Source organism: Papio anubis, chromosome 12, assembly GCF_008728515.1.
Source record: "Papio anubis isolate 15944 chromosome 12, Panubis1.0, whole genome shotgun sequence".
Lineage (NCBI taxonomy): Eukaryota > Metazoa > Chordata > Mammalia > Primates > Cercopithecidae > Papio > Papio anubis.
Genome location: NC_044987.1, coordinates 4,847,355 through 4,871,949, shown reverse-complemented (window position 1 = coordinate 4,871,949; position 24,595 = coordinate 4,847,355). Strand labels below are relative to the sequence as shown.

Genomic DNA, 24,595 nt, shown 5'->3' with positions numbered 1-24,595 from the left:
CTATTTCTGTACTCCATTTGTCTATTTTATTATTTTTGTACCCATCTTTCACCCATTTCAATTCATTTAACAAAGCAATTTTAAATTATTTCAGTTCCATTTTAAAACATTTGTACTTAAATTTATTTAAAATTATTTAAATGCTAATGCTTAAATGCATTTCCCTTGTACCTATTTAAATTTTATTTCTAGGTACCTATTTAAATTGTCTATTTCAACAGGAAAAATTATTTACCCATTTGTTTTATTTACCCAATATTTAACAATGCTTATTTAAAATTTATTTGAAATTTATTTAAACAATTATTTAAATTTATTTGAATGATGAATGCTTTTAATGCGAGGAATTATTGAATAATGATGAATGGCGCGAATGGCGAATGATGAATGCGCAAGTGAATGATGAATGATGTGAATGATGAATAAGTGCGACGATGAATGACGAATGATGAACAATGATGAATGATGAATGATGAATGATGAAATTACCGAATGCGAAAATGATGAACAATGATGAATGATGAATGATGGTGAATGATGAATGATTTGTGACGATGAATGATGAATGGGCGAATGATGAATGATGAATGCGTCGCGAATGATGAATGTGATGTGAATGATGAATGATGAAATGATCCTGCAACGATGAATGATGAATGATTTGTAATGATTTGAACAATGATGAATGATGAATATTTAATGATGAAATGAAAATGATGAACGACGAATGACGAATAAGCGAATGATGATGGCGCGAATGATGAATGATGAATGGGCGCGAATGAGATGAATGATTTAATGATGAATGATGATTTGTGGCCTGATGGAATGATGAATATGAATGGCGAGAATGCTTAGAATGAGATGAATGATGAATGCGATGAATGCGATGAACAATGATTTGAATGATGAATGATGAATAGCGAATGCATTTAATGATGAAATGATGAATGTGCGAATGATGAATGCGATTTAGTGTCTGCACCTTATTTGCCCATTTAAATTCCATTTCCAGAACGTTAAAATCTTATCTAACGTTTTTCGTTTTAAAACGCTTTTAAACTACTTCCACCCATCTAAACTTTTTCTGTTCATCAGTCCATCTTTCAAAACGTTTCAAATTATATCTAAAATTCATCTGTTCAGTATCTTTTCAGCACCATTCTGAAACGCTAAACTATCAAATTATTCCATTTAAATTATTTTAAAACAAAAATTCATTTAAACAGTTCCATTTGGAAACAGTACCATTTGGTACCATTTACCCATTTTAAACAACCATTTCTTGTGCCCATTTCATCTTACCATTTAAAACAAAATTATCTCTAAATGCCATACCATTTAAAATTTATTTCCAGTACCTATTTAAACAAATTATTTCTAATTGAAAATTATTTGTACCCATTTCTAAATTTATTTTCAATTTATTTGCAAATTTATTTGTCGAAATAATTCATTTAAATTTATTTTGTACCATTTGTACCCATTTGTACCATTTCTCTGAAACAAAATTATTTTTAATTTATTTTGTACTATTTAAATTATTTAAATTATTTGAAACAGTATAATTTATTTGTACCATTTAGAATTTATTTCCAGTCAGCGAAATTTATTTGAAATTATTTAAAATTTATTTGTACCTATTTGAAACGCGAACATTTAAAATTTATTCTAGAAGTTTTTCTTTTGGAATTTATTTGAATGATGAAATGACGAACATGAAAATTTATTTGAAAATGCATTTATGAATGATTAAAATGCTTAATGATGAATTTATTTAAAATTATTTCAGGTCGCGAATGCATTTAAATGATGAATGATTTAATGATGAATGCGAAATTTATTTAGAACTTAAATTCATTTCTCTCAGTACCTTATTTTAAAATTTATTTGGAACAGTACCATTTAAACAGAAAAATTCATTTAAATTTATTTGTACCCATTTGTACCTATTTCCAAATTTATTTAAACAGTACCTATTTAAAATTCCATTTTACCTATTTTCCTGTACCCATTTTGTACCCATTTGAACAACCTATTTGTACCCATTTAAGAAATTATTTTGTACCCATTTAAAATTATTTAACATACCATTTCTGTACCATTTGGAAATTTATTTAAATGCTTGTACCATTTAACATTTACCTATTTGTACCTATTTTGTTAAATTTATTTCTACCTATTTCGAAATGTGCTTTGTACCATTTGTACCTATTTTCTCAGACTCCATTTGTGCTTTTTCTTGTTCTTATTTCCACCCATTTGTAAAATTTTATTTAAATGCTTAAATTTATTTAAACTATTTAAACGAGACGAAATGCTTTAAAATGCGACGTGAATGACGAATGACGAATGATGAATGCATGAATGATTTATCATGAATGATGAATGATGAATGTGCGAATGATGTCGAAAATGGCGCGAATGATGAATGATGAATAGCGAATGATGAATGACAAAAGAATGATGAATGATTTAACGCGAATGATTTATTTTAATGATGACGATGAAGGAGTGAAGGTGTGAAGGAGTGAAGGAGTGAAGGTGTGAAGGAGTGAAGGAGTGAAGGAGTGAAGGAGTGAAGGTGTGAAGGAGTGAGAGTGAAGGAGTGAAGGAGTGAAGGAGTGAAGGTGTGAAGGAGTGAAGGAGTGAAGGAGTGAAGGAGTGAGAGTGAAGGAGTGAAGGAGTGAAGGAGTGAAGGAGTGAAGGAGTGAAGGAGATGCCATCTGCAGCCACTGGGCATTTTTCACAAGATGAATAAACTAAAAACTTTTTAAAAAGATGTAGTCTCTCTGCTTCTATCTTATGAAAAAGATTGGAGATAATTGGTATAATTTCTTCTTTAAGTGTTTGGTAGAATTCACCAGTGAACACGTCTGGCCTGGTACTTTGTGTTTTGAAAGGTTAATTATTGATTCAATTTATTTCATATATATATGAAATATATATGTATATATGTGTATGTATGTGTATATATGTATATATGTGCATATGTATATATGTGTGTATATATGTACATATGTATATGTGTGTGTATATATATGAAATATATATGCCTGTTCAATTGTTTATTTCTCTTCTATGAGTTTTGGCAGACTATATCTTTTAAGAAATTGGTCTATTTCATCTAGGTTGCCAAATTTGCACGCATACCGTTCGAATAGTATTCCTTTATTAGCCTTTGCATGTCCATGGGATCTGTAGTGAAGTCCCCTAATATATATATTTTTTTCTTTTTTGAGACAAAGTCTCACTCTGTGCCCCAGGCTGGAGTGCAGTGGCAAAATCTCAGCTGACTACAACCTCTGCCTCTCAGGTTCAAGCGATTCTCCTGCCTCACCCTCCCGAGTAGCTGGGATTACAGGAACCTGCCACCACATCCGGCTAAGTTTCGCATTTTTAGTAGAGACGGGGTTTCACTATGTTGGCTAGTCTGGTCTCAAACTCCTGACCTCAGGTGATCCACCTGCCTCAGCCTCCCAAAGTGCTAGGATTACAGGGGTGAGCCACCGTGCCCGGCCTAGATATTTCTGATATTAGTAATTTCAGTCTTTTTTCTTAGCATGGCTGGATACATCAATTTTATTGATCTTCTCAAAGAAGCAGATTTTTGTTTCATTTATTTTCTTTATTGATTTCTTGTTTCCAATTTGATTTCTGCTCTAATTTTTATTTATTTTCTTATATTTATTTTGGATTTCCTCTTTTTCTAGTTTCCTAAGGTGGAACTTCAGACGATTGATTTCAGATCATTATCTCCCTCCCTCCCTCCCTCCCTCCCTCCCTCCCTTCCTTCCTTCCTTCCATCCTTCCATCCATCCATCCATCCATCCATCCATCCATCCATCCATCCATCCATGGAGTCTCGCTCTGTCGCCCAAGCTGGAGTGCAGTGGCGCGATCTCCGCTGCAAGCTCCGCCTCCCGGGTTCACGCCATTCTCCTGCCTCAGCCTCCCGAGTAGCTGGGACTACAGGCGCCCGCCACCACGCCCGGGTAATTTTTTGTATTTTTAGTAGAGAGGGGGTTTCACCGTGTTGGCCAGGATGGTCTCGATCGCCTGACCTGGTGATCGGCCCACCTCGGCCTCCCAAAGTGCTGGGATTACAGGCGTGAGCCACCGGGCCCGGCCTAGATCATTATTTTCTACCATATGCGTTCAATAATAAAATTTCCCTCTCAGTACAACATCCCAAACATTTTTATGTTTTATTCTTATTTAGTTTAAAACAAAAATTCTGGAGGCAAAGTCTCACTCTGTCACCCAGCCTGGAGCACAGTGGCACAATCACAGCTCACTGCAACCTTGACCTCCCAGGCTCCCAAGTAGTTGGGACCACTGTGCTCAGCTAATTTTTAAAAATTATTTTTTGTAGAAATGGGGTCTCACTATGTTGCCCATGCTGGTCTCAAATGATCCTCTTGCCTCAGCCACCCAGAGTGCTGGGATAAGAAGTATGAGCCACTGTGCCTGGCCCACAATATTTTTTAATGTGAGATGTCTTTTTTGGTTCATGTGTTATAAAGAAGTGTGTTTAATCAGCAAGTCTTTTGAAAATTTACAGCTGTCTTTTTTATTTCTAGTTTAATACCATTGTGGTATAAGAGCAGACATTGTATGATATGTGTTCTTTTAAGTTTGTTAAGTGTATTTTATGCCCCAGAATGTGTCCTATGCTGGTTAGTATTCCATATGCTTGATAACAATATGCACTCTATTATTAGAAGAAGCAGTCTATAGATCTTATTTCCCATTGATCTTTGTGTTGAGCGTAACTATGTCCTTACTGATTTTCTGCCTGCTCGATCTGTACATTTCTGAGAGATGATTCCACCATTATAGTTGGAGACCAATGACCCTCTGTTTCTCCTTGTACTTCTGTTTTTGCTTTACATGTTTTGATGCTCTGTTGCTAAGCACTTACCCATTAAGGGTTCTTATGTTCTCTTGGAGAACTGACCCCTTTATCATTATATAATGCCTCCACTTTATCCCTGATAACTTTGTCTGAAGTCTGCTGTCTGAAATTAATATAGCTACTCCCACCTTCTTTGATTAGTGTTAGCATGGTGTATCTTTCTCCATCCATTTGTTTTTAACCTACATGTCATTATATTTAAAGTGGTTTTCTCATAGACAAAGTATAGTTGGGTCTTGTTTCTTGATCCAGCCTGATAATCTCTTTTAACCGGTGTATTTGAACACTGATGTTCAAAGTGATTATTGATATATTTGGGTTAACATTGACTATATTTGGATTAATACTGACTATATTTGTTCCTGTTTTCTATGTGTTCCCTTGTTCTTTGCTCCTATATTGTCTTCCACTCCTTTTCTGCCTCTTGTTTTTGAGATAGGGTCTCACTCTGCCACCCAGGCTGGAATGCAGTGGCACAATATAGCTCACTGCAGCCTCAAACTCTGGGACTCAAGTGATCTTCTTGCCTCACCCTCCTAAGTAGCTAGGATTATAGGCACATGTCACCACGCCCTGCTAATATATATTTTTATTTTCTTTAAAGACAGTCTCACTATGTTGCCTGAGCTGGTCTTGAACTCCTGGCTTTAAATGATCCTCCCACCTCAACCTTCCAAAGTGCTAGGATTACAGGTGTGAGGCACCACACCTAAACTCTTTTGTGGTTCTAACTGAACATTTTATATGATTCTATTTTCCTAACTTTCTTAGAATATCAGCAATACTTTTTTTTTTTTTTTTTTTTACTTTTTAGTGGTTGCTCTAGAGTTTGCAATTAATTCAAGTACATTTTCACATAACACTATCCCACTTCATTGATAGTGTGCATATCTTTTTTTTCTTTCTTTCTTTCTTTGAGATGGAGTTTTGCTCTTGTTGCCCAGGCTGCAGTGCAATGGCATGATCTCGGCTCACCACAACCTCCGCCTCCTGGGTTCAAGAGATTCTCCTGCCTCAGCCTTCTGAATAGCTGGCATTACAGGCATGCACCACCATGCCCAGATGATTCTGTATTTTGGTCAGGCTGGTCTCAAACTCCTGACCTCAGGTGATCTGCCTGCCTTGGCCTCCCAAAGCGCTAGGATTACAGGTGTGAACCACCTCACCCGGCCATAGCGTGCACATCTTATAATGAAATAATCCTAATTCCTCCCTCCCACTCCCCCATCCCTTATATCATTGCCATCATTCATTTCACTTACATATGAACATATATACAGATATATTAGTATACATCATTGCTATTATTTTGAACAAACTGTCATGTGTTAGATCAATGAACAGGCCAGGCACAACGGCTCATGCCTGTAATCCCAGCACTTTGAGAGGCTGAAATGGGTGGATCACTTGAGCCCAGGAATTCGAGACCAGCCTGGGCAATATGGCAAAACCCCATTTCTACTAAAATAAATACAAAAAATTAGCCAGGTTTGGTGGCACGTGCCTGTAGTCCCAGCTACTCAGGAGACTCAGGTGGGAGAATCGCTTGAGCCAGGGAGATCAAGGCTGCTGTGGGCTGTGATTGCACCACTGCACTCCAGCCTGGGCGACAGTGAAACCCTGTCTCAAAAAAGTAAAAAGAAAAATAAATCAATGAAGAATGAGAAAAAGCAAGATTTTTCTTTTACCTTTAGTTATTAAAGGTAATAATGATGCTCTTTCTTTAAGTAGATCTGAGGTTCTGACTTTTATCATTTTTCTTCTCTCTGAAAAACTTCTCTTCTTTTAACATTCTGTTCAAGGCAGGTCTACTGGCAACAAATCCCCTTTACTTTTGGAGGATAATTTCATGGAGTACAGCATTCTAGGTTAGTCTGCTTTTTTCTCTCAACACCTTAAACATTTCATTCCACTCTCTCCCTGTGTGCACAGTTTCAGAAGAAAAATTATTTTTTGTTCATTTGTGTTTTGGTTTTGAAGGAATTTTTGCATTTACCCTGTATGTCCTCTGAGCTTCCTGGATCTGTGGTTTCATGTTCCATATTGATTTGGGGAATTATCAATCATTATTGCTTCAAATATTTCTTCTGTTCCTTTCTCTGTCTTCTTCTAGTATTCCCATGAGGCATAGTTATACCTTTTTTACATCATCTCACTTTTTGGGTATTGTCTTTCAGTTATAGAGGTTTCTATTGAGATATCCTCAAGCTCAGCGATTCTTTCTTAGGATTTTTTTTTTTTTTTTTTTTTGAGGTGGAGTCTTGCTCTGTCGCCAGGCTGGAGTACAGAGGCACAATCTCGGCTCACTGCAACCTCCACCGCCCAGGTTGAAGCGATTCTTCCACTTCAGCCTCCTGAGTAGCTGGGATTACAGGGGCCACCACCACGCCTGGCTAATTTTTGTACTTTTAGTAGAAGCAGGGTTTCATCATGTTGGCCAGGCTGGTCTTGAACTCCTGACCTCAAATGATCCACCCACTTCAGCCTCCCAAAGTGCTGGGTTTACAGGTGTGAGCTTGCATGCCCAGCCTATTCTTCATTTTTTATCTCTAGCATTTTAGCTCATTCTTAGGATTTCCATGTCTCCTTACATTGTCTGTTTGTTATTGCTTCTTGTCTACTTTCTCTAGTGGAGCCCTTTTCATGTTGATCACAGTTGTTTTAAATTCCCAGTCTGCGAATTCCAACATCTGGGCCATATCTAAATCTGAGTCTGATGTTTGCTCTCTTTCTTCAAACTTGTTTCTTTTGCCTCTTAGTATGCCTTGTAATGTTTTTCTTGATAGCTGGTTATGATGTGCCAGATAGAGAGAATTTTTGTAAGCAGGCCTTGAGCAATGTGGTGTGGTAAGGTGTTGGGGTGGGGGAAGCATTCTGTATTCCTAAATGAGGCCTCAGTGTTCTGGTGACCCTGTGCCTCTGGACTGTGTCCTTCACGAGTGCTATGCGGTTATCCCCTCTTAGATGAGGGACGATGGCTAGAATGAGCTGGGTTTGGGTACTTCCCTTCCTCCAGGTGACTAGGTTCTGCTATAACTTCAGCAGGTTAGGTGCTTGTTATAATAGAAAGATCAGAAAGCTCTGGAGTATTTCTTTTTTTTTTTTTTTTTTTTGGAGACAGAGTCTTGCTCTATCGCCCAGGATGGAGTGCAATGGCGCGGTCTCGGCTCACTGCAAGCTCTGCCTCCCGGGTTCACACCATTCTCCTGCCTCAGCCTCCCGAGTAGCTGGGACTACAGGCGCCGGCCACCAGGCCCAGCTAAATTTTTGTATTTTTTTTTTTTTAGTAGAGACGGGGTTTCACCGTGTTAGCCAGGATGATCTGGATCTCCTGACCTCATGATCCGCCTGCCTCGGCCTCCCAAAGTGCTGGGATTACAGGCGTGAGCCACCGCGCCCGGCCTACTCTGGAGTATTTCAAAATGGTTCCTTCTCCCCTTCCTCTGCTGGAAACATGTGGGGGTTTTTCTCTGAATTTCACTGTGAGGACCTAGTCAAGCTCCTGGGGATAAAACTCATAAAAGTGTGGGTCTCCCTTGACCCCCCTCCAGTGACTGAGTTCCCTGGAGTTTTTAACTTCTCAGAGCTCTCCACCCTAAGCCTGCAGCAATTCGTCAAATAGAGTTCACATTTTCCTAACCTGGCACTGGTTCTCACAGAGGTTACTGCTCATGGATCTTTTTCTCATGGGTTTCTGTTCTATAAGCTACGATTCTCTGTATTTGCCTGTTTGTCTTTCCAATTTTGGGGACAGCAGTTTGTCCTGTGAGCTCAACTTTCTGACGGATCTAAGGAGAGATGCTGATCTTTCCACTTGCTCAGCTTCTTACTTACTGCTAGGATGGAGAAACGACTTCCGTGCTTCCTGCATGCCACGCTGGAAACCAGAAGTTGTAATTCTTAAAAGAAAAAAAAAAATAGCTCTTGTAGCTTCACGCATACAAACAGGCTTATTAAAAAATATATTTATTAATTTTTACACCTGCTGCATAGCACAAGACTATTAACACTATAACTCACTGAATGTACAATAAATGTTCACATTTAAATAACAGGATAGGGTCAACATTTTCAACCAGTGGGTCAGCTTCAGCATCTCACGAAGTGCTTTTTAGACCTAGATATCTTAAGAGTTTTTTGAAAGGATACTTCCGAGTCAGAAAACAAGAAGATCAAAACAATAGGTTTTTCCAGAAAAACAGGAATTTTACATGATGAAATGTCTATTTCTGTCGGTACAAATCAACAATAAAAACAAAATCTACATCCAACCTACTCCAAAATACACTGCACTGAATGAAGTCTACAGTGTCAATGTGTCTTGAGAGAGGCCACAATATCCACACAGGCTACATACATGTTTTCCAAATTTAGTTTTCTGATGGCTCATCATTTACCATCAATCCAGGTCCTTTTACAAATCTATGACCTTGGAATGAATGTGCAGAATACCTGATCTGAAAGCCACGTGACTTGGCTCGACTGCCATCCGCATCTCTGGCTGATAATGTACAAATTAGTTTGAGAGTCTTTATTTCACAGAAGGACCAAAGAAGAAGAAGAAAACTTAGAAGGGAAAGCAACAAAGAGGTCCTTCCACACTGTTTTCCTCTGTGTATTTTAAAACTTAAAATAACTGCCATAAAATGAACATTCCATTCAGTGATTCTTTTCAGTTTTCCAATAAGTTATTCCTGAGGGGAGGGAAGATACCTTATGGTTCAAATTAAAAAGAACGTAACAGGGCCAGATTTCAGTTATAAAAGCTACAACTGGACCTTTGGAAAATTCTACTATTCTTCCCCTAGAAAGGCTTTCTGGACAGGACACTAGGATATTTGTAATCATTACACTGTGGGACTTAGGGAACCCGAGGCTGTATTTTGTAATGCAGGGTCAATATTTTCTGTTGAATATCTTTCTCCCAAAGACAGAGAGACCATTTCCAGTTTCCGTGTATTTATGAAGTAACTTTCTCAAGTTCTCTTCGTACTCAAACATTGGGGAATAGCTCTACGAACGCGGTCTCAGAAATAAAGTGCGAAATCTACCCATCAGTAAAGTTCTTTTAACAGAACTGTTCACTTTTCAGAAACTGTCTTTATCATGAAGAAGCTACTCTACTTAATTTATAGAACCAGTTTTTACCCAGAAATGTAAATTAATTAACTTCATTTGAAATGAAGTAAGGTCTTTCTGTCCTGGAGTAATAAATTCTACTATGCAATAATTATTCTAAAAACGTGTTAGCATGTCACAAAAAGTTGATAAAATGTATACTGATTTTTTAATGCCCAACTAATAGTATATTCATAAAGACTGGATTTCTTCCAGATCCCTTATAACTACTTTATTATAACTTTTCCTCACATTTTAATTTTTTCCCTAAGTGTGAAGTTGATCATCTTATTAAAAGGTCCAGATGAGTTACAATATGTTTAAAGTTAAAAGTGTTAAGAAATAAGAAATGCCAGCTTTCCATCCAACTTTAAAGAATGTTCATTTTAAGACAGCATTAAAAGTACTAAAATATACTGAACACTGTCAGCAAGAGTTAAATGTACACTTGGTCAAGGAATATATCTTTTACCAATGAATGATAAATGGATCCTGCAAGGCAGAACAAAATTTCAATTCTCTCTCTTCTCTCTCTCTCTCTCTCTCTCTCTATCTAGTTTTGGTAATTTTTCTTGATACCAATATCTCCTTCTTACCACCACCACAACCAGAGAATGGGAGGCAAAGTTTTAATGCAGGGGTTTAGATTTTGCTGACATCAAGCAGACTTTTGTCTTTCAGGGAGTCCACCTTTGTGAAATAATGAAGAACTATCAGAACATGAGCTTCTGACCTAATCCACTGAGGACCAGCATCTGTGGAAAGCACTACCAACAGCCTAACAACAGTTTTCTAAAATAGGGAAGTTAAAAAAAAAAATCAGCAAGAAAAATTTAGATGACAGTTTTTGCTTCAGAACGTCACTGTCAAAACTTTTGTTTCATCATTTTCATTTTCTTATTCAACAAGCTCCCTTTGTTAAATTACTGAAAACTTAAACAAGACAAAGCAGTTCAGACCTAATACACACCCACAAAATGCCCCTTCTCCTTCGGTGCCACGGCTTGGAATAAGAAGTCCAGTAACTATGGACTTGGCACATCCTGTCTCCCCCTTTGGTATGAACACAATACGCCACTTAATATTTCCACAAAGGAAAAGTAAGGCTTGTCAGTGTGTTAAAAGACCAACTCAAGAGCAAGGCAAATTCTCTCCATCTCGAAATCTACTTTCCCCTGAAAGATCTCCGTTCCGTGGCAAAAAACGAAGGGTTTGAAGAGTCAATTTGATAAAGATGACCTTGGCAAAATAAACCCCAGTGGATGGATGAGAGACAAAACTGTCGTTTCCAGACTCTTGAGTGAATAATAAATCTTACAAAAGAGCTCTAAGTGTCAGAGCTTTCAGACTTATGAGAACAGACATGAGGTGGGTGCTGGATTCGAGCTCCAGGGCGGAAGTCATGGTTTGGTGATGTGCACTTCGCTGCTTCCGTTCCCATTAGTGGTGGTGGTGATGATGTACTGTGTGGTCTGCTGTTGGCTGGTGGTCTGGGGATCCAAGGAGTCACTGTGTGCAGGTGGCTGGACCTGGACTCCACCAGAGAGGGCGGAAGTTTGCTTTTCCTCCAATTCTGGTTGACTTTCTGATAACACATAATGACCCTTAAGGAAGAAGAAAAGGATGTTTAAAAACCTGGGGCCTTAAAGGGAGGATGAAGCTACTAGGGAAGGAGAGAGATGCGAAGAAATGTCACAAGGGACCCAAAATAGGCATCTATGAGAGATACTTTACCTAGGTCCTTTAGAGAGGGCGGATCAGTCACAATAATTGACTACAAAGGTAAGCTCCTTAAAGGAGCACCTTAGCAGTTTCACCAAATGCTAGAGTGAACAACTTGAGGTACAGTAATTTGCATCATGGTGGTAACATTCGACGTGGCAAAGAAAACGTGCTGTTGCAATGCTCCTAAGAATTTACACATTCAGAAAAGACAGTTGACTGTCCATTCGATCTTAAGATTAATACAGAATGGATCCAAGAAGAGATATTTAAAGTCTCCTTGAAGAGGCAGAATGACCCTGAAGACAGGTAGTCAAGATCAATGTTCTCAGAGTTCAAATTTCAAAAGACCAGCAAAATTTTAAAAAATAATAAATGGAGGCCGGGCATGGTGGCTCACGCCTGTAACCCCAGCACTTTGGGAGGCCAAGGTGGGCGGATCACCTGAGGTCACGAGTTCGAGACCAGCCTGACCAATATAAAGAAACCCCGTCTCTACTAAAATTACAAAAAAAAAAATTAGCTGGGTGTGGTGGTGCATGCCTGTAATCCCAGCTACTTGGGAGGCTGAGACAGGAGAATTGCTTGAACCCGGGAGGCAGAGGTTGCAGTGAGCCGAGATCGTGCCATTGCACTCTAGCCTGGGCAACAAGAGCAAACCTCTGTCTCAGAATAATAATAATAATAATAATAATAATAATAATAAATGGTTCCCAAATTGTATTTTGTCAAGTAAGGTCATTTAAAACACGCTACCATCAAATAGAGATTTTAACACTCAAGAGCACAGGAGTGACAGGATCTCAGAATGAAATCCCTTACACTGAATAAATGTAGCTTTATGAAAACTTACACATTGTCTTTGTTTTCTTATTTTCCCCCTCATCATGAAAACGTCTTCAGAGACCTGTAGCTGGCTATTTTGTTACATTAACATTTTTAAAGAAATGTGTCTGTCAGTCAGAAGGAGGGTTGGTCAGCTACAGAACAGAGGAAAAGAGACTTCACAGAGAGACTCTCAGGCACTAGCCTGTCTGCACTGCCCAGAAAAGAGCCATCACCAAATACCCACTCGATTCCACTAGGGCCAGATGTTCGGAGTTCACCCCCACCAGGCAACGTTCTGATCGTGATTGTTTTTTCCATGTGGGGAGGGGCGCTGTTTCTCAACCTAGGGTCCATTGACTCCTAGAGGGGTCCATAGGTCGCCTGCAAAAAATGCATGAACCCCCAAAACTGTACATCAAATGAGTGTGCATGTACACTGTGGCGGGGGAGAGAAACAAGCTTGGCTGAAACCATTCTTAAATGAGTTCCAGGCCAGAAAAAGATCAGAGTCAATGGGTCGTACAGGGAACAAAAAATGTCCTGGTCATGCCAGCGTGATGATCCCATTTCACATTCGTTACTGTTTTCCCTGACAATGAATAGTGTTACTCTGGATTTGCATCTCTCTCCTAAGTCTAGTTAAAGTGACTGTGTGTGCTGAGAAACAGGCGAGCTCTCCGTATACTAAAAAAAAAAAGAAAGAAAAAAAAATCAGGGTTTTGAGACCACAAGACTAGCTAGCTATCCTCTGAAACCTCTTAAGAAAATCTTCCCTTGGTAATATCTCAATATTGCTAGCCATTGAAGAGCATTTTTCTTTTTTTTTCTTCTAGCTTTATTAAGATATAATTAAACCAAACAGCCTGATTAACATATCCATCAACTCATGCACTTACCATTTTATTTTGTGGCAAAAAACATTATCTATACTAACAGTTTTCAAGTATACGATACATTATGAACACAGCTAGCATGCTGTACACAAGATCTCCAGAACGTATTCACCCAGGAGTATTTTTCTTTTTTTTCTTTTCTGAGACAGAGTCTCACTCTGTTGCCCAGGCTGGAGTGCAGTGGCATGATCTCGGCTCACTGCAACCTCCGCCTCCCAGGTTCAAGCAATTCTCATGCTTCAGCCTCCCAAGTAGCTGGGATTATAGGGATGCACCCCCACACCCACCTAATTCTTGTATTTTTAGTAGAGGCAGGGTTTTACCATGTTGGCCAAGTTGGTCTTGAACTCCTGACCTCAAGTGATCTGCCTGCCTTGGCCTCCCAAAGTGTTGGGATTATAGGCATAAGCCACTGAGCCCAGCCAAGAGTAGTTTTCTAAATTCACATGTATGTACTCTGTCTTCTAATAACTTAAGAGGCAGGCCAGAACAAACCAGTGAAGATAAAAACAGAAGAAGGAGACACAATCAACATCGTACCTGCCCAACTTAGATAATTTAAGGCAATGTTTTTCACCTTCAGGTGGGTGAAATGTTTAATACAGCTCCATAATTGATTCATTATATTATTCTCTCCCAACCCAGTTGAGGGCCAATTGTCTTGAGGACTTAATCTTTCCAAGAAGCATATAAAAACGCTCATAAGGGCCGGGCACGGTGGCTCACGCCTAAAATCCCAGCACTTTGGGAGGCCGAGGTGGGCGGATCATGAGGTCAGGAGATTGAGACCATCCTGGCCAACATGGTGAAACCCTGTCTCTACTAAAAATACAAAAATTAGCTGGGTGTGGTGGCGCATGCTTGTAATCCCAGCCACCCTGGAGGCTGAGGCAGGAGAATCGCTTGAACCCAGGAGGTGGAGGTTGCAGGTGAGCCAAGACTGCACCACTGCACTCCAGCCTGGCAACACAGCGAGACTCTGTCTCAAAAAAAAAAAAAAAACAAGGGCTCATAGTGATGGAGCTAGGACCATTACAGTTATTAATTAAACAGATATTTATTGAGCATTTGCTATATCCTAGTCTCCTGGATAGGGCACTGAGGATAAAGCGATAAGACCCAAGACCCAGCTTTCAAAGAATTCATCAACTACTGTGAGAAAACAGAGTAAGCCAATCATTAAAAGATAAGTGGTGATAAGAGTTATACAGCACCACAGGTTGGAAAGGAAAAACCCGACCGAGTAGCGTAGCTTACCGGAGTAACCGCCTTCACCTGGCCAGTAGTAACTGGAGTTGCCACACCACTGTCTGTAATCACAAACTGACCTGGGGGAAGGGTCATCATTTGAATCTCAGATGCTAAAAAACAGGAAATATTCATAGTTCAGTGGTCTCAGATTTTAACACAAATCTTAGAAACAAAAACATAACCAGTAGCCACAGTCCCCACTGATGTGCTTGCCACGAGAGTCTTACAATGATATGATTTCTCTGCTACAAATTAAGAAGAGACGGGTACGCAGCAACCCAGTGTCAGAGACAATCAGTGCATTCCCCTTCAAATGTGGCTTCTCAGTATCCACAAAGACAAATACTCAACAATTTTTAAAACCTTGAAATAAGTCAAAAAGAGTTACCTTTTAAATCAATATTTTCATCTTTTATATTCAGATTTGAATTTGTGACACAAATGTATCCACACTTGGCTCTCATAATTTAACCCAACTTGAATTTTATTTCACCACCAGTGTTATTAGAGCACATTAAAAATAAAGCCAACCCTAGCATCTTGTTGATAAATAATATTTTCTACTAATAGAATGAGACTTTCTTGGGCAAATGGCTGATTCCAGACCTGGGCAGAAAGCTTGTGAGACAATTGTGGGGCACTGTGTCTTCCCAGCACACAAGATGTGATGAAAGGCTATCGGGTCATGTGGGAGTAATGCAGGAGCCAGTTAGAAGAGGCTCCTACAGAAATGCAAATCAAAACCACAATGAGATACCATCTCACACCAGTTAGAATGGCGATCATTAAAAAGTCAGGAAACAACAGGTGCTAGAGCGGATGTGGAGAAATAGGAACACTTTTACACTGTTGGTGGGATTGTAAACTAGTTCAACCATTATGGAAAACAGTATGGCGATTCCTCAAGGATCTAGAACTAGATGTACCATATGACCCAGCCATCCCATTACTGGGTATATACCCAAAGGGTTATAAATTATGCTGCTATAAAGACATATGCACATGTATGTTTATTGCGGCACTATTCACAATAGCAAAGACTTGGAATCAACCCAAATGTCCATCAGTGACAGATTGGATTAAGAAAATGTGGCACATATACACCATGGAATACTATGCAGCCATAAAAAAGGATGAGTTTGTGTCCTTTGTAGGGACATGGATGCAGCTGGAAACCATCATTCTCAGCAAACTATCACAAGAACAGAAAACCAAACACCGCATGTTTTCACTCATAGGTGGGAACTGAACAATGAGATCACTTGGACTCGGGAAGGGGAACATCACACACCGGGGCCTATCATGGGGAGGGGGGAGGGGGGAGGGGGGATGGATTGCATTGGGAGTTATACCTGATGTAAATGACGAGTTGATGGGTGCTGACGAGTTGATGGGTGCAGCACAGCAACATGGCACAAGTATACATATGTAACAAACCTGCACATTATGCACATGTACCCTAGAACTTAAAGTTTAATAATAATAAATAAATTTAAAAAAAAAGAAGAGGCTCCTACAAGCCAGAGAGGGGATCACTTGAGCATCGGTAAGGATCACAGCTGCAATGGGCTGAAACACACCAGGTGTTGAAATCCACGGGTACAAAACCACACTAAGACGTGCACACACACCCCTATCACCTTGGATAGCATAAGAAATCAATTCATTTTATGAAAACTGGTAAACAAAGGAAATGAATCAGGTATTTAAAGCATTTATCCTGCCTTTCTTGTACAAATTGTACCTGAGACAAACTTGGTAGTTAAGGTAAAATTTTTTTCTTTATAAAAGTTTTCTAGCTAATTAATGAATAAGGTGCTAGAATCATGGCCAGGCACAGGGACTCATGCCTGTAATCCCAGCACTTTGGGAGGCCGAGGCAGGCAGATCACCTGAGGTCAGGAGTTCGAGACCAGCCTGGCCAACATGGTGAAACCCCATCCCTACTAAAAATACAAAAATTAGCCAGGCAAGGTGGCAGGTGCCTGTAGTCCCAGCTACTTGGGAGGCTGAGGCAGGAAAATCACTTGAACCTGGGAGGCAGGTTGCAGTGAACCAAGATCGCACCACTGCACTCTAGGACTGAGTGACAAAGCAAGACTCTAGCTCAAAAAAAAAAAGAATATCACAACTTTGCAAGCCCTAATGAAATAATGGAGCTAAGGAATAAACACTGATGGCTGCTAACATCACAAAAAGAGAGACACCTGAACATTATGTGCTCTTGATAGAAGTACGCACACCAGCTATGAAGTATCAGGAGGCAAAAAACAAACTGCACCTGAGCAAGCCTGTAGCTCAAATTGCCAGTCTACAGGAAACGAAAGGAACAGAAGAGCACATATTCACTGCACGGTAACATGGGAATCCCACCAGCAAAATCCAGAATGCGGAAAACAGCACAAATGACCCGGTTTCCTCAACACAGAAATTATAACTTAAAAGAGGGAACACATACATTAAAAGAAACTCAAAAGTCATCATCAATTGCAATGTATGGCCCTTATTTGGAACCCAATATGAGTAAACCAACTTTTTTTGTTTGAGATGGAGTCTTGCTCTGATGCCCAGGCTGGAGTGCAGTGGCATGATCTCGGTGCACCACAACCTTCACCTCCTGGGTTCAAGCGATTCTCCTGCCTCAGCCTCCTGAGTAACTGGGACTACAGGTGAGCACTACCATGCCCAGCTAATTTTTGTATTTTTAGTACAGGCGAGGTTTCACTATGTTGGAGAGGCTGGTCTTGAACACCTGACCTCGTGATCTGCCTGCCTCGGCCTCCCAAAGTGCTGGGATTACAGGCATAAGCCACTGAGCCTGGCTGAGTAAACAAACTATTTTTTAAAAAATTTCTGAGACAATCATAGAAATATAAAAACCCTGACTGGGCATTTTAAATGTATTTGTGGGTATTAAAGAATTACTGTTGGCTGGGCACAGGGGCTCACGCCTATCATCCTAGCACTTTGGGAGGCCAAGATAGGAAGATCACTTGAGCCCAGAAGTTTCAAAACCAGCCTGGGCAACACAGCGAGATCTCATCTCTACCGAAAAATTTAAAGGAAAAAAAATTGGCAAAGCATGGTGGTATGTGCCTGTAGTCCTAGCTACTGGGAGGCTAGGGCAGGAGAATGGCTCGAGCCAAGGAGTTGGAGGCTGCAGTGAGCTATAATGACATCACTGTATTCCAGACTGGGTGATAGACAAGACCCCCTCTCTTAAAAAATAAAGAAAGAAAAATTACTGTCATTTCTTTTTAGGTGTGACAATGTTGTATGGAGTTGTGCTTTTAAAAAATAGTTTTTTTCAGCTGAGCATGATGGCTTATGCCTGTAATACCAGCACTTTGGGAGCCCAAGGCAGGAGGATCACTTGAGCCCAGGAGTTTGAGATCAACTTAGCAATGTAGTGAGATCTTCGCTCTAAAAAATTGTTTTAAAATTAGACTACACATGGTGGCTCACATCTGTAAACCCAGCACTTGGGGAGGCCAAAGTGGGTGGATCACTTGAGTCCAGGTCAAGGCTGCAGTGAGCCATGATCATGCCACTGCATTCTCCAGCCTGGAAGACAGAGCAAAACCCTATCTCAAATAGTCTTTTTCTTTTAGAGATATACCAAAATATTTATGGATGAGGTGATATGATGGATCATTATCCAGTTGGAGGATGGGAGATAATGATTGGCACATATATGAGACAAGGTTGGGTGTAAGTTGGCAACTGCGGAGGCTGGACAATGGGTACAGGATGGTTTGTTACACTCTCTCTACTTTTGTATATTTTTTATATTTTTCCCTAATAAATTTCAGTCCCAGAATCTTTTTTACAGGTTAGAATGCTAGCTCATCCTATTTTTACCATGAGTATCTTCATCACTCCACTTTTTTTTTTCTTTTTTGAGATGGAGTCTCGCTCTGTCACCCAGGCTGGAGGGCAGTGGCACGATCTTTCTGCCTCAGCCTCCTGAGTAGCTGAGATTACAGCCACCCACCACGACACCTGGCTAAAGTTTTTTGTATTTTTAGTAGAGATGGGGTTTCACCATGTTGGCCAGGCTGGTCTCAAACTCCTGACCTCAAGTGATCCGCCCACCTTGGTCTCCAAAGTGCTGAGATTGCAGGCACGATCCACAACACCCAGCCCACTTCACTTTCTTTCACAGAAATTATACTGAGTACAGAGGTCAGTCTATTCACCAGATTCTAGTGGTAAGAGAATCCTTCCCTGAGTGGAAACTAGACCCAGCCCTCGTTGTGACGTCCAGTGTTTAAGAGTACAGACTGTGGCCGGGTGCAGTGGCTCATGCCTGTAATCCCAGCACTTTGGAAGGCTAAGGTGGGCGGATCACCTGAGGTCAGGAGTTCGAGACCAGCCTGGCCAACATTGTGAAACCCCGTCTCTACTAAAAATACAAAAATTAGCTGGGCTTGGTGGCCCGTGCCTGTAATCCCAGCTCCTCGGGAGGCTGAGGCAGGAGAAATGCTTGAACCCAGGAGGCGGAGCTTGCAGTGAGCCAAGATTGTGCCACTGCACTCCAGCCTGGGCGACAGAGCGAGACCCCATCTCAAAAAAAAAAAAAAGAATATTGACTGTAAAAATTAACTAGATGGTAGAGTTTGAGCCTGACTCCACAGCAAATCTATGTAACATAGCCAAGGATCAATCATGACAAAGACGGGCCCCCCCAAAATAAATCAACAGTAGAAGAAAGATCAATACTGACCCTTTCCCTTCTCAGCACCTATTCCTCCTAGTTTCTACTGCTGAGGTCTGTTACGTCTGCTACTCCTTCCACACCTTCCATGACAAAGGTCTCATACTTCCTGGCCTGCAACCCAAAGCTGTTTCCCCACCAAGGGGTTCACCTACTCCGACCTGTCAGCCAGCCTGTTACTGTTTCCATAGCACGAATCTCAGGGTTTTGGAATCAACCACTCATATATCTCTCTCCTTTACTAGATGACGGTCAGCAGCACAGTGGGGTGGTGTAGAGTGTACACTCTGAAGCCAAACTGCCTGGGCTCCAATCCTCTGTTTACTAGCTCTTGGAAAAGTGAGTGTGTGGAAATTGCCTTGTCTGTAAAATGCAAATAACAATTGTACTTATCTCATAGGTTGTTGTGAATACTGACTGTGATATATATGGTACGGAATCATTCCTGGCCATACAGTAAGAGCTTAATGAAAGTTGGTTAACATTATTATTATGTGGTGTTACTGATACTAATGAGAATATTATTCTTGGTATGGCCAGGGTCTAGTACAGTGATTGATACACAGGCATTATAAAAATATTGGTGGAAGGGGTGACTCAACATAGCCTATATCCATCTATCTTACCATTTAATTACATAGCTATGCTTCCTCCAGCGATATACCTGGTGTTTCAAAAATGTCCTAACAGGGTATCTCCGTGAAATCAGAATGCTACACCTTGAGTTTTGTCATGAAACTCATTGAAGTACATGAACTAGAGAGTGTACAAAACGGTCAATAGATACTTTAAAAATCTATCATAAGCTGAATAAAGTATGACACATGGCTGGAGATCTCCCACCCCTGACCGACACGGCATCGTCCCTTCTTACTTACAATAGCCACGGAAGGAATTCCACGCACTGGGCAGGTACGTGTGCTGCACAGAGGAACTCTGCTGCTGCTGCTGCTGCAGGGCCTGCCCCTGTGTGGAAGAGCTGCCCTGGATGTGGGAGGGGCTGAGCCCCTGCTGAGCCTGCTGGGCTGAGGGACTCAACGGCTGCCCAGATACCTGGGGAGAAAGAGAAAGCAATGGTAGGGAATTATGAACTTCTAATATAGTGAAGACTCACAAATAACTGAAGGAAGTAAATCAGACTAATATGAATTCTAATGCTAAAACTATCATTGCTTTTTTTTTTTTTGAGACGGAGTTTTGCTCTTATTGCCCAGGCTGGAGTGCAACGGCACGATCTTGGCTCACTGCAACCTCTGGTCCCCGAGTTCAAGCTATTCTCCTGCCTCAGCCTCCTGAGTAGCTGGGATTACAGGCATGCGCCACCACGCCCGGCTAATTTTGTATTTTTAGTAGAGACGGGGTTTCTCCATGTTGGTCAGGCTGGTCTCAAACTCCCGACCTCAGGTGATCGGCCCCCCTCGGCCTCCCAAAGTGCTGGGATTACAGGCATGAGGCACCGCGCCCAGCCTATCATTGCTATTATTAAAAGTAATATTTTAAATAAGAATAAAATCAATGAAAAGCAAGCATAACTATGAAATTCTAATTTGTTTTCAAAGGATTCTCTACCAGAGTATGGAAAAAAATTAATTTCAATCAACTGTTAGAAAGATAAATGAAAGAAAATATAATTACCTACATTATACAAGGTTAAAAATAATGGGAGGTGAAGTAACTTCCCTGTGTCACAAAACTAATCTGGAACACAACATGAAATGGAACTCAAAGTTCATCATTTCCATTCACCAGCACTGACTAATCCCACCTGGCTGGTGGAGTTCAGCACAGGTGAGTGGAGAGGCCCACTCCTGACAACAGAATGAGGCCAGAGGTCTCCAGCCTGCCACCTGCAATTCTGCTCCAAACTACCCACCCGGCTTCCTTTCCAAACATCATTTCCTGTTAGTAATCCAAACAGAATAACCCCGTTTCAGAACTGTACCCCTTCTCCAAGACCTCAAAGACCACTTCTACAAAAATGCCCTGGACTCCCTCCTAAACCTAATCTCTCCCTCTCTGAACTCCGAGAACGTATCTATGTATCTCAATTCCAGACTCAAGTACACAAACACAGTATCATACAATATACCATAATACTCCACAAAGCCACTGTTCCAAACCAGAGAAACCACTTAGCCATTGCATTTAGAATGGAAAGCAAAGACCACTGTTGTTTCTAGGATGTCATAGCACAGGACTCTATGAGGGCAGAAACAGCTAATAGCTTAATGTGTGTCCACAATACCAATATAAAAATTGGAGGCAAAGGTAAGATCCTTTAATACAAATCCAAAAATAACAGTATCTCAGTAGCTGAGGAGACTAGGTCTGAAGGGAATGTCCTCCCTCTCATTAACTCTGATAGTCCCTGAGGCCACGCTAACACCTCCAAATAGTCTGTGGAGCAGGGTACCTGGGCGGAGGACGGGGCCGAGGCGGTAGGCTCGCTGACCTGGATGTGCTGCACCTGGATGGCGTGCTGGGGGTAGGGCTGAGGATCATGGAGCTGGCCAACATCCACAGTGGACTGCTGTGACTGGTGAGGGGAAGTGGCCTGGAAGGAGAGAAAACAGGCCCAGAAACCAGATATATATTGATTGAGATGAAGGGAAATCCTTCCAGAGAAAAGGTTCAGTTAAAAACAATATCCTGGCCGGGTGCAGTGGCTTATGCCTATAATCCCAGCACTTTGGGAGGCCAAAGCGGGTGGATCGCTTGAGCCCAGGAGTTCGAGACCAGCCTGGGCAACATGGCAAAACCCTGTCTCTACAAAAAAATACAAAAATTAGTCAGGCGGCCGGGTGTAGTAGCTCACCCCTGTAATTCCAGCACTTTGGGAGGCTGAGGCCGGGGGATCGCTTGAGGTCAGGAGTTCAAGACAAACCTGACCAATATAGTGAAACCCTGTCTCCACTAAAAATACAAAAATTAGCTGGGTGTGGTGGTGAGCACCTATAATCCCAGCTACTCAGGAGGCTAAGGCAGGAGAATCACTTAAACCTGGGAGGCAGAGGTTGCAGTGAGCTGAAATCATGCCACTAGACTCTAGCCGAGCCTGGGAGGCGGAGGCTGCAGTGAGCCATGATTGTGCCACTGCACTCCAGGCTGGGTGACAGAGTGAGACCCTGTCTCAAAAAAAAAAAAAGCAAAAACAATATCCCAATATATGCCAACAGAAATAGAAGAATGGAAGGGATTTCAGCTTCAATGCTGCACTCGCAGATAGCCCACACCTAGACCAAGCCAGAAAACAGGATAGAAAAAGATCGTTTAAAGAAATGTGCTTCTAACACATAAGCCACTAATGTTATTAGATTCTGGAAGAGAAGGAGAGAGAGGAAAGATAGTTCCTGACAATAAGCTGAAAAAGAAGTTGTCAGGAATCAAAACTTTCAGTTACATTTAATGATCTACCCTTTATCAATTAAAAGAGATCAAAGAAGAGAATGTGCTTTTAGTTTGTCACCATTAACCTACTGCAACCGAGGTTCTTAACCTTTTATGTATCATAAACATCTTTGAAAAAGTAGCTAAAGTACAGGCCCTTTTTCTAGAACAGTGTACCTATACATCATAATTTACAGGCAACTTCAGGGACCCATATAGGTTTCTCCAAATTCTGAAGTTAAAAACCCTCCATAAGAAAAACAAGATAAAGAATAGTCAATGACAGTGGCAACTTCCAATCTCCTGTTCCCATGTTAGTTTTAAATTTTCAGAGACCAAATGATTTCAAAGCAACAAGTTTGTTCATTTGTGCCTTGGGGACACTTCTCCTCAGTGTAATTAAATGAAACAATAGTTCTGGGAGAATCACTTTCATTTAGTTCCTTAGTCAATAAGAATGAGTTATTCATTATCTGGTAGAAGGAACACAGTTATACCTCTATACTACAAAGGCACTGACTGATATGCAGAGATTGAACCAACATTATTCCTTTTTTTTTTTTTTTTTTTTTTTGAGATGGAGTCTCACTCTGTCGCCCAGGCTGGAGTGCAATGGTGTGATCTCGGCTCACTGCAACCTCCGCCTCCCAGGTTCAAGCAATTCTCCTGCCCCAGCCTCCTGAGTAGCTGGGATTACAGGCATCCACCACCACACCCAGCTAATTTTCATATTTTTAGTAGAGACGGGGTTTTGCCATGTTGGCCAGGCTGGTCTTGAACTCCTGACCTCAAGTGATCTGCCCACCTTGGCCTCCCAAAGTGCTCAGGTTACAGGTGTGAGCCACTGTACCCAGCCATCAATATTATTCTTTATAACCTCTCTTTGATATAAGACATTTGATACGCAGGTCATGATTCATCAAACTGGCTCATTACGAAGCAGCCAACCAGGATGGTAAAATATAAGGATTCAGAGGAGGATCAGAAACAGGTGCTGTGGCTACTGTCCTGCCATAGCACAGGAGGCTTGTATATGCTGGAGCCTAAAATTTCCTGACTACCACAGACAGAAATCTCTTACACTGCTAAGGCCAGAGGCCTCATCAGCCTGAAAGGGGAAGGGGCATTTGTAAAATGCCCAAGGCTTAGAACTTCCACGCAGAAGGACATTACATAGATCCCAGCCCCAGATCGGAGAATGAGGTGCTAGTGGCAACACGGCATTCATAAGGCAAAGGGAAACCGAGGCACGCAGTACCGGGGCCACTTGCACCACTTGAAGCTGTATGTGCTGAGGCTGCTGGAGGCCAGACGCCGACTGCGACACAGGGATGTACTGAATTCTCTGGTAATCCCCTTGTGGCGTTCGGTAGTCTGTCGTCAAGGTCTGGGACAGTTCTGTCATTGCTTGGGTGAGCAGGTCCGTCGTCACCACAGTCTCTCCGGTGGTGCTGTCTGTAGTTAAAACCGCTGGGGTGGCACTGATCACAGCTGTCGTCAGTGGTGTGTGTATGGTGTTGGAGAGCTGGGCGAACTCCGGATGCTTCTTTCGAATGTGCTGGACCATCTTGGTCTGAAAAAGCAAGGCAAAAAACAATAATTATTATTAGAATTTGTGATTTTCGGGCCGGGCGCGGTGGCTCAAGCCTGTAATCCCAGCACTTTGGGAGGCCGAGACCGGCGGATCACAAGGTCAGGAGATCGAGACCATCCTGGCTAACATGGTGAAACCCCGTCTCTACTAAAAAATACAAAAAAAAA

General features: G+C 41.2%; 1 protein-coding gene across 6 annotated transcripts in view; it reads right to left on the bottom strand.

Moving 5' to 3' along the window:
• Positions 1–8,851: 8,851 nt before the first annotated feature.
• Positions 8,852–24,595, bottom strand: part of PRDM10 (PR/SET domain 10) — a 101,820-nt gene continuing 86,076 nt past the window's right edge. For 2 of the 6 annotated variants that reach the window (XM_003910962.5, XM_003910958.5), the window contains 5 exons: positions 24,093–24,407; positions 21,861–22,001; positions 20,326–20,500; positions 14,737–14,840; positions 8,852–11,640 (listed from right to left, as the gene is read on the bottom strand). In XM_003910962.5, coding sequence (XP_003911011.2) covers positions 11,437–11,640; positions 14,737–14,840; positions 20,326–20,500; positions 21,861–22,001; positions 24,093–24,407 — 939 coding nt within the window. In that variant the 3' untranslated portion in view covers positions 8,852–11,436. Of the gene's footprint in view, positions 11,641–12,378; positions 13,271–14,736; positions 14,841–20,325; positions 20,501–21,860; positions 22,002–24,092; positions 24,408–24,595 lie in introns of those variants that run through there. The other 4 variants (XM_003910963.5, XM_009187668.4, XR_002517319.2 and 1 more) reach the window with 3 other exon arrangements.